The sequence below is a fragment of the Calliphora vicina genome, chromosome 1 (assembly GCF_958450345.1).
Source record: "Calliphora vicina chromosome 1, idCalVici1.1, whole genome shotgun sequence".
In the NCBI taxonomy this organism is placed as follows: domain Eukaryota; kingdom Metazoa; phylum Arthropoda; class Insecta; order Diptera; family Calliphoridae; genus Calliphora; species Calliphora vicina.
The window spans coordinates 166,981,749-167,000,834 of record NC_088780.1 but is presented as its reverse complement, the minus strand read 5'-3'; the positions used below and the strand labels follow the sequence as shown (position 1 = coordinate 167,000,834).

The window sequence follows — 19,086 nt, the reverse complement described above, 5'->3', positions numbered from 1 at the left end:
CAAAATTCAATGAAATTTTTTACTTTTTTTTAATTTGTTATTCTAAATAACAAGGTGTAAAAAACTTGTCAAAAGGTCAAAGGGAATTCCGCAATTCCTAAAAAAATTGCAACGAAAATCCCAAAAATGGTATTTTTTACAATTTTGCCCATAGGGTCCATATTTCCTTCGGGGCTTAGAAAATACTTTGGGGATAAATAGGGCACACATCAAGGTTTCAAAGCTTTGCGTTCTCTGATCCCAACTTTGGAATTTTAGAACATGTGGCCCAAAGTTCAAGTTTTGATAAGAAAAAAATAGGTAAAATTCCAAAGAGCGTAGGGACGACATATTCGAAAAATATTACATGTTTTTTACACCAAAATGTTTAGCGTAAAGATACCTTACAGCTAAAATTAAATTGTTATATGTTCTTAAAAACAGTTTTATTTTAATAAAAAAAAAAGAGTAAAGTCACCTTTTCGCCCAAAAAACAGCAAAAATCTACTATTTTTTTAATTTTTAAATTGAAATCGTTTGATTTTGGATCCATAACTGATATTGCTCTGAAATCTCTTGTATATTATTGGTAATTTAGTTGTCTAACTATCAAAAGAAATTGACTCCATTTGGTTCAAAAGTATGCAATATATTTAAAAAAAAAGCGGACATAGTTTGGTCAAAATTTTAAAATTTAAATTTTGAAATGCCTATAACTTGGAAATAATAAGGTATAAATAGCACATGCAAGCATATTTTACCAAGAACTATCCGAGCGCTTTTCAAAAATATTAAAAATATTACATGTCGAAGGTGCCCTCATAGCTCCGGCCCTGGAGCATTTGTAAGGCCCATTTTAATAACTTAAACTCGATTACTCCTTGGCTACGCCTGTGTCAAATTTTATCTTGATCGGATCAGCATTTTAGAAATGCCAGATTTATTTCCAAACAATTTTGATTCTGAAAAGAAAGCTTCGTGAACGACAAGAAGAGCGATGAAGACCTGAATATTTTTATCAATTAAATTCTATGGGCGACAATAACAATATGGATGACGAACGCCAACAAAAATAAAGTATTTTTTTAGTTAGTGAAATAATTTGAAGAAGTTCTTTGGTAGTTGACATTAAAATGTTTGGCGACAAAAGGAAATATATTGTCGTAATAATGGTGTAATTATTATTCTATAGTATAAATTCTTTAATATATTACAATATTTTTTAAAATAAGCTCGATGTAATTTCAAGTGTCACATTTTTCCTCATTAATTTTTATATACCAAAAAGTATTAAAAATTGTTTCATTATTTATGTTGGCTTCCAGCTTTAATTACTATTGAGACAGTTTTGGGTTTATTTGGAATCCCATTGGGTTTTATAAATAATATAAAGTACCATAATAAATCATACAAATATTTGTCACTCTTCTACTTTTTAATATAAAAAAATATATTTTTTACCCAAAAAAAAAATAAATAAAAATTATAACAAAAAAGTTTTAACCATAATATAGCAAACACCAGGGCCATTAATCACAATTACCATAAAGTCAACAGTTTTTTTTTTATATTTTATTTTTAAAACACATTTAACCAAACACTTGGCTACTTAGCATTTTAATAGTAGTTAATTGCAAATAGACTGGCATAAGCAAATGGAACAACTAAAACATTAGCTTCAAATTTTATATAAAAATAAGAAAGAAAATGTTAGTTATCTAATGGACAATACTCATAATTTAACAATAAATGAATGTCCTTGAAATGAAGGCAGCAGCTGCGGCTTTAAGAGGCAACAGCAAGCATCATTTCCATAGGCTGGGAGTTAATTAATGATAAATAAGACACATCTCTTATTAAGTAAAAACCTTGGGCATGAATATTTAGTTTTTTCTACATTCTCCCTTTCTCACATTTTGTATTTTTTATGATTATTGTTTTAAATATTTTTGCGCTTGTTTTTCTGGTACTTTTCTTAAAAGTTTTTTTTAGAAATTCAAACGAAAAACCAACCAACATAACCAGCATATCCTTAGTTAATGGATAAAGTTTCCTCTTTGCAATTTTCTTATTATTTTTTTTAGTTTTTTTGTTAAAGAAAATATTGTCGTTATGTTCAGCTTGCTGCTGCTGCTGCTACTTTACTCTTACCCAATAGATTCATACAAATTCAACATCTTGTTATCGACGCAACTTTGTTACGCCCAGTCAACCAGCCAGCCAGCCAACAGTTGTTCTTCCAGTTTTTGCTAAAATTTGTAGTTGCTTTCAATTTAACGATTATTGTTGTAATTACACAAAAGGCGAACAGAATAATTATTTTTATTAGTTATAATTTTTAAAAATTTATTTAAATTGGCTTAACTTTGTAGCCAACTGATTGTGAGTAGAGTTAGAAAAATGGAAATTTTTATAAAGAAAAGGTAAAGAAATGGAGATGCAGGATTTCATTTAATACATTTAATTTTTAAATTTTAATACCAAATTTAAGCTTTTCGATAATAAATAAATGAATAAATTGAAAATTGCAACAAAACTTAAGACTTAAATTAAAAATGCATGAATTTTTAAAAATTTTAGTTTTTATTTTGAAACATTTGTACAATATAAATTTATTCAAAGTGTTGGCCATAGATATGATCTTTTCCCATATTTCTGCCAACATATGGATTCCAAGCCAAAAGAACAGCTCATCTTTTGAGGCCAAGAACGAATCAAGCCAATTTGGGATACATTGTTCCAAAGTCAAACGTTTTGAAATTGCTGATTGAGTAGCTCCCAATGGTTTAGCAAGTTCTTCTTGAGTTTTACAAAAATCTTCATGGAGTAGTGCCTTCAATTCTTGGTCTTCAAGTTTTTTTGGATGGCCTGGACGATATTTGTTTTCCATGTCAAAATCAACACTTCTGAACAGCACAAACCATCTCTCATATGCTTCGGCGAGCATTTGCAAAACTTCCCGCATATGACGATTCGATGACACAAAATTCGATATTTTTGAAGCAAAAAAACTTGTTTACGCTCAATGTTCAATAACTAAAAAAAAAGAAGCGAGTCTCGGTCTTGGGGCCTCGGTGTCATTTTTGCAAAAAAGTAATAATTTTCTCAGGCTCATATCAAAATCGCAAAATGCTGTAAAAAATTAGATTTTTTTTACTTTTTTCCCCTGTTCAGGCCCATAGGTAGTAAACAGTTCAAAATTCAAGGAAACAATCAATTACAAAAATGTACCTAAGATCTCAATAAATAACTTTCTAGAACATATTAACTTCCTACAAATGATTCTTAACACCGTTTTGGTAGGTCAATACCAGTCAGTAAAAAAAACTAAAGGAATTAAGTGTTTTGGGACATAAACTATTAAATTATTATAAACTAAAGCATACTTTTAGGCAGCTTTAAAAAAATTTGTTTCGAATTTTTTAAGGTTTTTTGCAGAGACCGAAAATAACGGGTTCACTTTCAATTCAATAGTAAATTCTCATTCGCAGCCATTTAAAAATAATAATAATAAATTGTGATATATCACTGAGAGAGTGATTTATTAGAGAACATTATAGGTTACGGGTTGAGAGAAACAGAAAAGAAACAAACACAATTAATCTAGATGAGTGATTTATAATTTCTTTTTTTGGTAAAGGTTAGCTTGTGACTTTTATTTGCGAATATGAAAAGTAAATCGCAAAAAATCAACGCCTTAATATATAAATCAAAAGATTTATAACAAATTAAAAAAAATTCTCATTTCTGTTACTCAGACTTCATTACTTCATATTCTTTCCACAATTTGTTAAAAATTACTAACAATATGTTATTGTATGCAAACAAAAGAGAAAGTAACAGTTATTAAGAACAAGAACAAATGAATTGTTTATCTCACACCAAACCATTAAAAAACAACAAAAACGAATATAGGTCATACCAAACCATTTAAATAAAAATCATTTTATAACTGTTATTTTCAGTGATTTATTTTTATCACAAAAATATAAATCACAATTTGGGTTTTTTGGTATATGGACGAGTTATTTTCGATCTCTGTTTTTTTGCGATTTTGATCTTGAAGATGAAGTTTTTTTGATTTTGTATGTTCACAATTTCTTTTCTTTATGACAAGGGCTACAACTTTTCCTCAGAGAGTAAATAAAAATTCCGAACTGACACCGAGGACCCAAATCTTTGGGGTGTAAAACATACATACATTCATAAATTAATGTAAACCAAATATGGATCACATCCGTGCACTTTTGAGAGATTTTTAAAACCGCTGTTCATCATTTTTGAGCTCTTACTTGAGTTTGATGGTCATATTTTTCTTGGTTTTTATTTTGAAACAGTCCCCAAACTCTCTTCTATTTAAGTCTCTTCCCTAAAGTCGTTTTAATTCAAAAACATTGGGACTAGGATTTTTGATTCGCGGGAATCGGGAAATTTTCTACATTCCTGGGTACCCGGCTATTCCCGAATTATATAATGATACTCTAAATTAGGAATATTATAGCCAAAATTCATACAAAAACTTAGTGTTATAATTATTAAATATCAGAGCTTCGAATCTATATATATAAAAATGAAATGGTCCATGTATGTAATGTCATCACGAGAGAACGGCTGAAGCGATTTGGCTGATTTTCCCTAAAGTATGCAGTAAAAATTTTGATATTTTATTTGCAAATAAATAAGAACAGGCAGGTGTATGTGGGTTGGAGAAACTCGAAGAACTAACATTAGTAAATGCTACCGGAGCTTAATTCACTAAAATCATAATCCGTAATTAAAGAATGTCAGCCTTACCGTTTTCAAAGACTACAATCCAACCAATTTAGAATGAAAAATTCAATTCATTATCGATAATAATTTAGCTATGATAATTTTTATCTGATCAAATATAGAAAATTAACTTTTTTCCAAATTTAAATTAAATATTTATGTTTACATATTTTGGCTACATTAGTTTTGATATGTTTACTAACTAATGGCAAAATTTATGTTTTTGCCAATGAAAATCAATTCTGTTCGGCGACGTGTATAATTTTTAGAATATTTTTTTTCTGCATTACATGGGAGTCATATTTGCAATATATTCACTTATCAAAATATTCTCCATCGAAGTTATCACAAAGGATTACTTTATACATAATTTTCTTTCATTCCATAAATCCATTCCAAATATTTAATTTTTTAGATTCATTCCAAAGCCTTTGTTTAAACTGAATTAATTTTAAAGTTAATTAATAACAGAATTTATTCAAACTTTAAATGATTAAATTTTTGTTAAATCAAATCATTTACAAAATTAATTGAAAAAATTGTCTTAAACCTTTTTGTACTAGATTTGAATTGAAGAAAAATGTAATCATTTAATAAATTATTGAAGCTATTTTTTAAGAAATAAATTCTATAAATAATGAATTCTCTTTTTAAATTTTCATATGAAAAACCCCAAATTCTATTATTCTATTATTGCCAAGATATAAGCAAAAAACTGTAAAAAACTTTTCACTGTTTTTTGGTGACAAAAGAACAGAGTTCTAACTTGTTTTCTATGTATTTTCGTCAGTTTTTAATGGGATTCCCGACTAAAAATCCCAGGAATCTTCAAATTTCCCGGGAAATTTTATCCGGTAATTCCCGGGATAAAAACCCTAATTGGGTCATATATTACTTTAGAAATGCATTTAAGAGTACTGAAATGTTGGATGACCAAAGCGTTAAGAAGAAGTTTAAAAAAATAAAAATCTTAGATTTTTTATGAGAAAATATTTAGAATTGACGGCCAATCAAATTCCAGAAATGTCCAAATTTGTAATTTACAGCAGATTTATTGAACTTTGGTAAACATTTTTCTCTTCACTTTCTACACGCAGATAAAAATATAGTTGTGAATGTTTACTGTAACCATTTCAAAATTTTTACAAGTTTTACAACAATATTATAGTCACAGTAACTATTTACATGATTCTGGTAACAATAATATGGTTAGTTTACGATTCACATGATTGTATCAACCGTATATGGTTAAAAACATATACTTGTTTACTGTAACCATATAAATCATTTGAATCGCAAATTAACCATATTATGGTTACCAGAATCATGTAAATAGTTACTGTGACTATAATATTGTTAAAAAACTTGTAAAAATATTGAAATGGTGCACAACTATATTCTTGAATTTTTGCTTTCAGAAAATATTTTCTTACACACCCATTATTCCCTGAACTGTTACTGACTTTTTCAAATGTCTTGTTGTTGTGTGCACTAATAAATGAAGAAGAAAAAGCCTTGAACATTTCTGTTGTTTCGTTTCGTTTTATTTTATCAATTCTCTCTCGTTTTCTCCATTTTATTTTGTTTTTACTATTGCTGTTTACAATGACACATCTGCTGCATTGTTGTCATGTTCACTTAATAATTATTGTCAATAATAACGAAATAACGGAAAAAAAATTTATAGAAAATAAATTAACACAGCAGGATGTCTTTGTCATCATCCTCTATTTCTCACTTAATCTTTCTTTATTTAATTGAGTTTTAATTAGAAATTTTCTTAAAATAAAACCAATTAAATGTTAGAGATTTGGAAAGCTTTTTCAGAATTGTTTCTATTAATTTAATATTAATTTCAACATTTTATTTAGCCAATAATTAAATGTCTTGTTACATACACAGTTTTATTTTTAGTTTAATGTAAAGAGGGTTTTTTTTAATATAAAATTTAGTGTTTTGTACTTGTAAAAATAAAAACTATTTTTCTGTGTCTGGCAGTTCATTGTTGTTTATAGTTTTTGATTGTTTTCTGTTTTGTTTTATATTCTTTTTTGGTTGCAGCAGCAGTTGTTTTTTAGGTTTTTCATTTATTTTTGTGATAACAATTTCTGTGGTTTTTAGTTGGATTTATATGTACATTCGAGACAAATGAAAATTGCAAATATTTTTTTTTTTATTTAAATATTTTATGTTGGGTATTTTTACAACGTAGAAAGGCATAAGTTTTTTAGTAATCTGTAGTTTTTACTTTACTTAGAACTAAGTTTCAGTTTTTTATTCAGGATTCCCCAAGGTAGTAGTTTAGTTTTTAAACAAAAATATGCAAGTTTACCTAGTGACATTAAATTTGTGTTCATTTATTTGACATGTGGCTAAGTGAAAATTCACATACATATTTTATATTAGCAGAACAGAAATCTTATCTATTTTACGTTATTTATAAAATATATAATGATTAGAAAAAAATGTGAGATTCACATTATATGACGTATATTTTGAACGCGGTATTTGCTTTTAATAACTTACATATATTCCATTATTCTCACTTAGTTATTGAATGTCGAATTTAGTTCAAAGGAATTGTCTTATACGGGAAGTTTTGCTTAACTTCTTTAATTTGAGAAAAAGTGCCGCTGGTTTCAACGAGCGAAAGATGGTTTATTCGCTTCAGAAGTGATGGTTTTGAAACGAAAGACAAATATCGCCCAGGCCAAACAAAAATGTTTGAAGACCAAGAATTGGAGTCATTACTCCATGAAGATTGTTGTCAAACTCAACAAGTGTTTGCAAAAGCTTTTTGTCAAGCAGCAATTCCAAAACGTTTGCTAATAGCTGGATTCATACAAAAGCAGGAAAATTAGATAACATATGTACGAATTGAAGCCGAGAGATCTTGAAAGACGATTTTACATGTCCGAAATGCTGCTTTTCAATGCTTGCGATGAAAAATGGATACATTACGATAACCCGAAGCGTAAGATAGTATCTGAAGGCCGATTCGATATCAAAGCAAAAAATTCAGTATCACTAAGGTAATTTTCTGTATTTGGTAGAAGCAAAAGGGTCCTATCTATTATGAGTTGCTGAAATCTGGCCAGACCATCAAAGGGAACCTGTACCGAATGCAACGGATTCGTTTAAAAAAATGACAACGCTCGGCATTTAGAATGAAGTGGTTATACTACACACCGTGCCCCGTCCCACTACTATTTGTTTCAATTGATGCAGAATGCGCAGTCTGGGATACGATTCAATCTAGAACAGAGTATCCTCGAAAGTTTCTCATTCTAATGTATTATTCAAAAACGTTTTTGTCAGAAAGAGGACAATAAATCATTGTATCTCTATTAAGTCGATAACAATCGGACAAACTATTTACATAGATCTGCCTAAAACTTTATTTGCAGTTTTTTGATTATTCTGTTAAAGCTGCTAACATTAACATTAAGCTGCTAAAAGCTCTAGAAAAAGAACATTCTAGTTTAGTCCATTAGATAGTTCATGAAACTACATTAACTGTATTACCAGTGTGTTTTTGAAGTGTGTAATATAAGTGTGTGTGTATTCAGAGAAATTTAATATTTAAATTGTTCTTTAAATTTAAATAATTAAAGAGTTGTTACAAATTTTAAAATACTGATCGTTTTTATTTGCAATTAAATTAAAACGTTAATAAACCACTGTTTTTAAAAGGTAAAAACGTAACATAATGTTTATTATGTAAAGATATTTAAAATTTGTATTTTTATTTTGAAATATAATTTGGTGAAGGGTATATAAGATTCGGCACAGCCGAATATAGCACTCTTACTTGTTTTTGAAATAAATTTAATTTTAACCATAAAGTTTTTTGCGAAAAACATTAAAAGTCATGCCATTTCTCTGCCTGTACACAGACTAGATTGTCCAATGAAAACACTTGGTAGGATGTCTGACCTTGGCCACTCTAATGCTTAATTTCCGAAATGAAATATGGGGATCACAAATTTGGCAAAAAATATGTAAACTATCAAGTCGGTTTCTAAATATTAAATGTTTTCCCAAATAAATAAAATGTTTGTACAAACAACACTTTTACTTTTTTTTAAATTTGTACATCAACAAAAGCACCATTTGTCACTAAATGATTTTTAAAATGTTATTTAATAATTATATGTATGTATATCACATTGAAAATCTAAAAAATAATTTGATTTATCAAGCCTGAAGGAAAGCAAATACATAAACTTTGCCATTTAAACATTATTATTATGAAACAATAAAACAATTAACATTTTTACTATTTTTGGCAAAACATTTTCCCAAAAAAACACTTGAAATGTAAGCCTCTTCAGTTCCATTTATTTCAGATTTCCTACTAAACAATAAGTATTTGTAATTTATTTAACCATCATCAATAATTTCCAGAATATTTTGCCATTTCTTTTCTTTTGCTAATCTTATGTCACTGGCAAAATTCAACAAATAAAAAGAAATAATAGAAAACAAACGAGACTTCATTAACTTGAAATAATTGGAGGGCCACTGGAGCGTATGATGAACAAGTTTATTGTTTGGCAAACAATCAAAACAAGTACACGCCACAGTGTCCAGCAAATACTTCAAAACAAACTCTTTAAGACTCTCTCTCTCTTCAAACACTGTTTACTTGTGTTCTTTATATTTTGTAAGTAAATATTGAGAGTAGTATTATTTATTATTTATTTTATCAACTTTTAAGAGGAAACTCAAGCACACAAACAATTATGGGTCATGATATGACATGACAAGACATGAAATGACATGACATGACATTTTTTTTTCATTAAATCTTTCTTTTGTATGCGAAACAAAAACAAAAGAGAGAGTAACACTAAAACCTAAATTGGGCAAATAAATAATCATGCAGAAATATATATTAAGTAGTTATATTGACTTTGCACTTACCACACAGTATTTTTCGCTCTTCTTTGAGCATTCCTTCAAATAGAGATGGGCATACTGTTCGGAATAATTGAGGCAGGGAGTGATGGAACCAACGCCCTCATTATATTGGCCGCACATGTAACACTTGAGTCCATTTACAGTAACAAGGCCGCATACCAGCACAGTTAACAAGGCAATAAAATTCTGATAACTCATGATTTTAAATGATGGCATTGTCCTGAATACTTTTCTGCCAGCTCCTGATGTTAGCTGTTGTTGATGTGTTAGTTCAACTGGCTGTTCCATCAAAGAAAACAAAGAAATCGCTGAAGATGAAGCAGACGAGACAGCTTCAACATTTGATGTGGCCTCCACAGATGCTGATAACACTAGTGCTGATGTTGAGTTTCGTTTAGATGTTGTTGCTTTAGCTGCCTTTATTGTTGGATATTTGTGTAATGTTGTGGCTCTTGTACGAATGGGAGCAGCAGCAATTGTTGTTTTTGTTTTAGCAATTGTCGATGATGACGATTTTTTATTATTATTTTTTATCAATAGTGACATTATAGAATCTTTGTTGTTTTTCTACGTTTATTACAAGTTATGACGGTACCGTTATGTTGTTCTATTTATCTCTTTTAATGATGCGTCAAAAAGAGGAGTGATTGAAGGCAGATCTGGGAGTTTTAAATGTTTTATTGTTTATTTTGTCCTTTTTTTTATTTTTCACTTTATTATTGTTGTTCTATTTTTATATCTTAACAACTGTAATTTACAGCAAATTTCTATAAAATATTTATGATTCTTAAAAAGTAAACAAAATAAATTTAAAATTATTTTACCATCATAAAAACAAGCATTTAGTTTTTTGTTTTTTCCTATTTTTTGCCAAAAGCTAAAAGTTTATTTAAGCCATACCACCTTTTGGCTGTTTATATTTCTTTTAAAGACTTTTTCTTTAGCAAAAAAAGAAAATGTATTACGATTAGCTGAGATTTTTTCCTTTTGCTTGGTTTCTTCTAAACACTTTTTCTATAAGTTTGAACAAAACTATAAAACAAACTCTTTGTCGGTTTTTTGTATGTTTTTCATACGAAATTGTTTGTAAAAGCGATTTTAAATCATTGAAAAATGAGTTGGAACAACAACAAAAAAACTTCTATTCAAAGTTTGTTTTAAATAATTGTTTTTCTGTATTTGCTAAATATTGGTTAAATGTTAAAGAAAAGTGAATGAAAAATAATTACACTAAGCTAAAATCAACTAATTAAAATCAAGTTTCTCTTTTTCATTTTAGATCATTTATAGTATACAATAAATAAATTACGATCTAAGTTTTCGATACTTTGAAAACTTTGGTCAAATTTTGAATCATATTCAATTCGTGCATTGTTTCGGCTTACATAGTCTCTAAAAATATGATCTTAACTTCGAAAAACATTATAGTAACATTATTTAATTTGTGTGATTAAACAAAAGTCAATATTAGCCAAATTCGGATACTATGTTAATTTACCCATCAATTCATTGTTTTGAATGTCCATTAGGTCTCTTGTCTCTTGTAAAACCCTGTTTTTGAAATGTGGAAAAACCGTTTTTTACTAGATTCTACGAACCAAAATTATAGTTACTTGTAGATTTCTGTAGCTACTCATATAAATTAAACGTTTATGAGCGATAAAGTTCAGGAGGTAATTTTTAATAAAAATATAGTTGTACATGTTTACTGTAACCATTTTAACATTGTGAACAATATTATGGTAACTGTAATTCTGTATATATGATTGCGGCAATCATAATATGATAATGTTACGATTCACATGATTTTACCAAATATGTATATACATATGGTTGCAGTAAATAGATATATGTTTGGGATAACCATTTTATGATGAAGGATTTACCATATTATGTTCTCGGCTTGTGGATATCATAATCTGAGAACAACATATTCAATTTAGTTTCAATTTATTCATGTATAGAATTTGATCGAAATATCATCAAAATTGCTTTGCTCAAAAGGTCCAGCCAGATAGACGGACATGGTTTAATTGAGTCAGAAAGTAATTTTGAGTCGATCGGTAACATTAAAGAGGATGTTGCAAATATAAGAACACTAAAACACTCCACTAAAAAATAAAAAAAGGATTAATGGTTAATCTATATATATAAAAATGAAATGATCCATGTATGTAATGGCATCACGTGAGAACGGCTGGAGCGATTTGGCTGATTTTTTTTTATTCGATTTGAAATTTTCAGGAGATGGTTTGCAAGAAAAAAAAATTAAAAAATTCGGTCAAATTCGGTCAACTAGTTTAAAATAAAATGATCAACATTGTTGTTCTATGATAATCTGTTGATTAGCAAAATCGATGGGAAACCACCCTTTTTGAGTTTTAAACATTTTTGATGATTTGCAATAAATATGGATGATTTGCTGTAAATTATAACGACATTAATGTGCTGTTTTTCTATAGCGAACGAGAGCTTTGAGTAGACGTTTAAAAATTAATATTTATTTATTTGCGTTTGTATTCGTTTTTGAAACGCATATTCAAAATTTAAAAAATATGATGGAAAAGGCCTTCCGCTTACATTTTGTCATTTGGCGAGTCATTTTTCACAGAGTAATTATATAAATAATTTATTTTCTAAATCTATTTTCACAAAAGTTCAGTGATATTTAACCAGAAATCGGAGTTAAGTCGTTCATGAACTATATAGTTTTTTAAAGTTTTCCATGTTTTTTCAAAGTACTTTAAACATTACAAGGAAAGCCACTCGTTATTCTAAATGTGAAATATATTCGTAGAAATACTAAAATAATTACACTGATTTAACTTCTCCTAACGAGGATGTTGAAATCAATTTGGTATTGAAATTCCATTGATTTTATTTCAAGTACATATTTGCCTTATTGGAAAAAAACTTAAAATATTATGAAAAACACTCAGCCCTACCACAAAAGAAAATTTAAAGTTAATTTTTGTTAAAGTCGACTTTATTTTAAAATAGAACATTTGTATTTTCCATACCGTAATAAATATTTAAATATATATTTTTTACTAGGATCGCCTGGTGGCCGAAATTGGACCACTTTTAAAAAGCTTTTTACCACTTTTATGGAAATAATTTTTAAATATTTTTTTTATATTGTGCACATCTAGAGACAAAAACCTTCTAAACCATATGGACAATAACATACTTAAAAGTGTACCATAAAAAAACCTGTAGCCTATTTATATATAAGCTATAAGAAGATTTAAAAAAAAAAAAAGATTTTTATAAAAAAAGTTTTAAGAATTTAAAATTTGTGTTACGAAATCTTAAATAATAGTCGAAAAAAAAATTAATATGGATATCAGAAGCGACTGCCAATAATATGACAAATGATATAATGTAAATTTGATATCCAGCTATCTTGGAAAAACTAATATTTCGGAAATTACAAGACGGAAAAATATTGAATTAACTCCCTGCTTGCTTCCTTCATTAAAAATCACAAAATCATGAAATATCATGTTTTTATGATAAATGTTATTCTTAAAATGTTTAAGATAGATTTTTTTAGTCGCCAACAGGCTCTGTAGGTGTTAAAAAAACAAGGCACAAACAAAAATTCTACCGCTAAAATGGGCGACTCCTTCAATTGCAGTTTGGAAAAATTCAGAAGAAAAAAGTCAGGCCAAGACACTGATGAACAATATCAAACTGTTTAACTGTTTGTTTCAAATGATTTGACAGTTACGTCTGTCTGCCATACAACAATCTGAGAACCGTGGGAACTGACAATTTTTGTTGGCTGATAAATTTATTGCTTGACAATGTCTGGCAATGAAATTGTAAAGTTTTCTTCCAATCGTCTGAACTAAGAATTTATCTTTTGCTAACAATTTTTCATTGTCAATACATTGCCAGATCTGACAACATTATAAGGTTCATCATTAAGTCTGCTTTTACACAGGGCAATTTTTCTTGCGCAAGTCTAGAGTTTATAGGAGAGTGAGGCAAGAAGAAAGAAGAGGTACCGGCAAGTGCTTGTACTGGAAAGTCTCTATAATTCTCTTTTGTTTTCTCATTTTCACTATGGCGTCTATTAGGTTTTGACATACAAAATTGAACACAGACTTGCTGTGTGTAAACAGTCGAGCAAGTTTCCAAGGGAATCGAAGAGACTTGCATCAAGTAAACTTGCTGCGTGTAAAAGCAGACTAAGAACCTAAACTAAATAGAATTATACGATAAGATATTGATACGAAGTTAATTAATGGTTTTTCTCATAACTCATGTATACAAATTTAATTTATTTTAAAGTGCACAGTTATGCAGAAGTGAATGAAAAAATATGCAGGTGTTCTCATGTAGCTATTCAGTTTTATCTGTTTTGTTGAACTCCAACACTTCGTGTTAGTGAAATAATGGTATTCTTTAGATTGCATATTCTAAATATCATAAATATTTTCGTTTCAAAGTAATTTTAAAATTGTTTCTTTTGTTTGAAAGATGAATCTAATTTAAATCTATTAAAAATTAATATAGGTCTTTTATTTATTTCTTTGTTTGTCTGTGACTTATAGGAGCCTAAACCACTGGACCAGTCCTCTTGAAATTTGGACTGTATGTTTGCCTTTATCTGGAAGGAACAATAGACTACTTTTATTTTGAAATTTCAAGTGGGCGTGTCACTTCCCATACAAAGTAAATAGTTTGCTGAATTTACTTCGGTACCAATTTGCGCATCTTGGCTGAAAATGGACGGGAATTGGATAAATGGGCAACGCAAATAGTTATTTTCGAATATCTGCAGACCTATAATTGTGAGAGTCTTCAAACATTACACGAATCAATTTCTTGTCAGAGCATGAAGTCTAACCCAAAATGTGACGGATCCGAACGGGGTATGGCTCCACCTTACAAAGTAAATAATTATTTTTGAATATCTGGATAACTATAATCGTAAAAGTATATTTCTTATCGCTTTACGGAGTTTGGCTGGAAATGGGGGGATTGGATTAGTGGATGTGGCCCCTATCATACAAAGTAAATAGTTATTTTCAAATAACTGGAGTACTATAATTGTGAATATCTTCAAAGATGAATCAATTTCATATCACTACATGAAGTTTAATAAAAAAAATGGGAAGAATCGGAACAGGGGGTGAGTCTCCTACCATACAAAGTAAATACATAGATATTTCTAAATATCATGAATACTATAATTGCGATATTCTTCGAACTTTGTCCAAATAGCTCTCTTAGCATTTTACATACAGTAGCCAAATAAAGTCTACATACAGGAATTCAAATTAAATTTCTTTCGTTGAAAGCTGTATTTGTAAGTTAAAAGTAATGAAATATATTTGTAAAAAAAATAAATTCACACCAAAAAAAATTAAAACAACATCACTTAAGTCGTTTTAGCAACATTTCCTATCACGTCCAAAATTTCATTGTTATTAGAATTTTTGATTCTGAGTCAAATAACGAAATTTTTTTTAGGTTTTTTGGGCTTTAATGTTCAAAATATTACGAAACTTAATAGCCCCGCCCACCCAAAAGTAGGTGTGACCGAGAATAATTTTTTCGTTATTTTACTCAGAATCAATAACTCTAATAACGGTGAAATTTTGGGCGTTATTTGAATTTTTTTGCTATAATCGACATAAGCCATGTATTATTATATAGCTCACAAAAAAAAATAAAAAAACTGCTTTAAATTAAAGTAACATAATCATTTTTCCTGTATGTAGACTTTCTTGGGCTACTGTAGTTTGCCTGAAAATGGTGTGGATTGAATTAGTGGGCGTGGCATTTCCCATACAAAGTAAATAGTTAATTTGGAATATCTGGAAAACTATAATTGTGAAAGTCTTTAAACTTTACTCGATTCAATTTCTAATAACTGCATGAGGTTTAACAAACTATTTTAGGGTTCGGAAGTCACCTAACAAACAAAGAAATTAGTTATTTCTAAATATCTTGAGATCTATAATTATTAGATAATTCAAACTTTGTCCGAATAGCTATCTTATCATTTTTTATAAAGTCCTTTCACATTATTTTATTTTACTACGATAGGGATAGGAAAGAGCAATTGGTTAAGCTAGTAGTAAAATAAAAAAAATCCATTGGAAACAACATGCTTATGATTTTTTGAAATTGTTACTTTAACCCCCATTACAGCTACATATCCGCATACACCGTAATCGGCAATGAAAACGAAATTCCATACATTTGCACCGAAAAAAAGTTCGTTTCAGAAAACGGCAACGAAAATTGACAACGAAACGGCACCGATCAGTAACGAAAAACCTGTCATTTGGGGCCGAAACGAAAATAACTTCAAGTAAGTTGTTTTCGGTGCTGTAGGAACGAAATTATTTTAATTATTTTTTTATTTCAAATTTAAAGAAAATCAAAATGAATAAAAAAATAAATTTTCTTTATTGGAAGAGGAAAAAATAATAGATTTTGTCAAAAATAATGTAATTCTATTTAATTTCCAAATGACAACTTAAAAAATAATTTCGTTTCTGTTTTATGCTGCACAGCACCAACTGAAACGAAAACAATTCAGAAACGAGACGGTGACGGTGACGAACACCAACGTTTTTCAGTTTCAGTTTTCGTTATCGGCGCCGATTACAGTGTATGCGGAAACCCAGCTTAACACGAAGCCTGGTTATGTGTTAACTAATAGTTATATGGTCGGTAGTTATATTAGTTAACACATAACCAGTTATATTAGTTAACACATAACCAGACTTCGTGTTACTTGGGGTAAGAAAGTCTTTATTTCACTACATTTTTTAATAAAAAAAAGTACTAAACGAAGTGATCGAGAAAAATTAGAAGTATTTCCGAACTCTATGGATTCCATATGTGGGCTTCAATAAACCAGAATTGCTATATGATAACTCCTGAATAATTTTGGTTTAACAGAGTTTTATTAACGTAGGCTTTCTTTAGATAATCTATTAATGCTAAAATATTGTATAAAACTAAACTCTTACTTTGTTTTGCAAATTAATTGAAATTGTTAAAAATTATTCTATTCATAATTTATCTTTCGAAAATACATACACACATATATTCAACATTTAAGAAATCTACACAAAAGCACATTTGAAATACATATTTAGATATTATTTTGTTGTTATTAAATTTACAATTTTAAATTGATTTTATCTAATTTAATTTTCCTTACAATAGAAAATAGAACACAGAACATTATGATACAAATTAAATCCTGGCATGTGGCCAAAACAAGTATGAATACAAAATATGTACTAGAGACTTATTTCTTTTTATTTTTGGTGTAAAGTGCTTTAGTCCTTTACACCTAGATAGTGCAGCTTTTTAAGTCTTTGTATTGGTTAAACAATGATAAGGGGAGGAGTTAATGCACACAGTATGTAAAGATGCAAATAGTTATATTTCTTAGAATAAATGTTGTTATGATTTTTTACAAACTTTTAATAAAAATTGGTTTTCATTATTTACATGAAAATTAAATAAAACTATATAATTTTCGCAAGTAAATGCCAAAAACCTGTGTTATTTCTTTAAATTAAAGAAAAATTTTAATTTGTTTTCAATTTAAATGAAAATACTATTCACACATGAAGGTTGTTGGCGATAAATGTTTGTTTTTTTTTTGTTAATAGTACTTTAACCCAAAATTTAATCATTAACACTAATTAAACAACAAAGCGACACAAAATGACAACATCAACAGTTGCCTTACAATTACAAAAACTATAAAATTGCAAACAGACAGTTGCTTTGATGCGATGACATTCATGCACTTTGTGTTTTTGTTGATTAAATAGTTGACGGATAAGGGGCGTTGTTTTTCTTTTTGTGTTTCGTTTAAGTTGTGTTTAAAATTATGCAAGCACAGTTTTGTAAAGCAATTTGTTATGTTTGTACTTGCACTCTTTTTAAATTAAAATGTTGTGTTTTCTTTTTTCAATGATCACCTCACTTTTTTTATTATCTTTGCCAAATGTTGTCGCTCTTAGTTATTTTTTATGTGTTTTAAATCTTTTGATTACAAAACTACAAAGTAAACCAACTTTAAATTTGCTGTTTTTTTTTGTTTGTATTATTATTAAACCGTTATTATTTTTGCTTTATTTTGTTTGTTCTATTTGTTTGTTTCTGTTTTTCTTTTGTTCCGCTTTACGCCATACACGTTGAACTCGTTATCGAAGACTAAACACTGCTTACACGATGCTGCAGTCGTAAGCCATGCCTTTTAACACACTTTCAACACACAGCCACGAACGTGCCCAACACAAATACACGAATCTCAACGAATGCCAACACACACGCACTCACAAGCAACCGTACAAAACTACGACTATACACACACATCCATCCTTGTGTATATGTCAACATAAAGAGGAAAATTTCATTTAGAAATTATTATTGTTGTTGCTTGTTTGTGGAAGCAGTTTTACATAACAGAAACCTGTTAAATTTTGCTTAACTACGTTATGTTGTTAAAATTTCCTGGTAAATGTCCTGGCTAAGGAGAATTACATTCATTAAAATTAAAGCTTTTTAAAGAGAAGAACTATAAATAGTTTGAAATTCATTGATATTGGGATATTTCCACAAATTAAAATGATTTTTTCTAACATTATAGTAAGAAAATGTGTAAATTTATAGTCTGAGTTGTTATCATACGAAAAATTAACTGAAAATATATTTTTTCTTAGTTACTTTTATTGACATTTTCTCTTTAGTATTTATTGCTAACATATTTAGGATCATGAAGCACTTAACTTATAAAGTTTCTATCAACAATAAATAATTTAAAAACAAGTAAGAGAGCTATATTCAGCTGTGCCGAATCTTATATACCCTTCACCAAATTATACTTCAAAATAAAAATTTTAAATATTTTTAGATAAACAAAATTTTTTTGTTCCAAAGTTGTGTTTTTAATTCTTTGGAAAAAAAAATTTCGAATTGTTTTTTTTTTTAAATGTTTAAATGATGTATGAATCGTGTATGTAATTTATTTGGGGCCTTCGGAAATTTGATTTCAAACAATTTAGATATTTGTTCTGAAATATATTTTCATCTTCATACGCTGTATTTAGAGTTTTTCTTTTCGCGCACTTTTTCATATCCCGGGAAATTGGTATTAATTTTGTAAATTTTCGGGATTCCGGGAATTTCAGACTAGAACAAATTATTAAATTTTAAGAATGTAGACTTCGTTAAAAATCCAAAAAAAATGTCTTTGGTTTTAAAATGTAATTGGATACAAATAAAAAAATCCTATAAAAATTTAATATAAAGATATAAACTGACTCGATTTTTAATTTTGGTTATATACAAACCTGTAACCATTTGTCATTTGTATCGTAATGTCTTCAATTTCCATTCGATTTTGTTCTACCTTCGTTATATTCC

At 28.6% G+C, this 19,086-nt stretch overlaps 1 protein-coding gene across 1 annotated transcript in view; it reads right to left on the bottom strand.

Moving 5' to 3' along the window:
* The window catches only part of LOC135954038 (uncharacterized), an 88,822-nt gene extending 78,604 nt beyond the window's left edge, over positions 1-10,218 (bottom strand). The window contains exon 1 of the mRNA XM_065504087.1: positions 9,676-10,218. Coding sequence (XP_065360159.1) covers positions 9,676-10,218 — 543 coding nt within the window. The remainder of the gene's footprint in view (positions 1-9,675) is intronic.
* Positions 10,219-19,086: the final 8,868 nt, after the last annotated feature.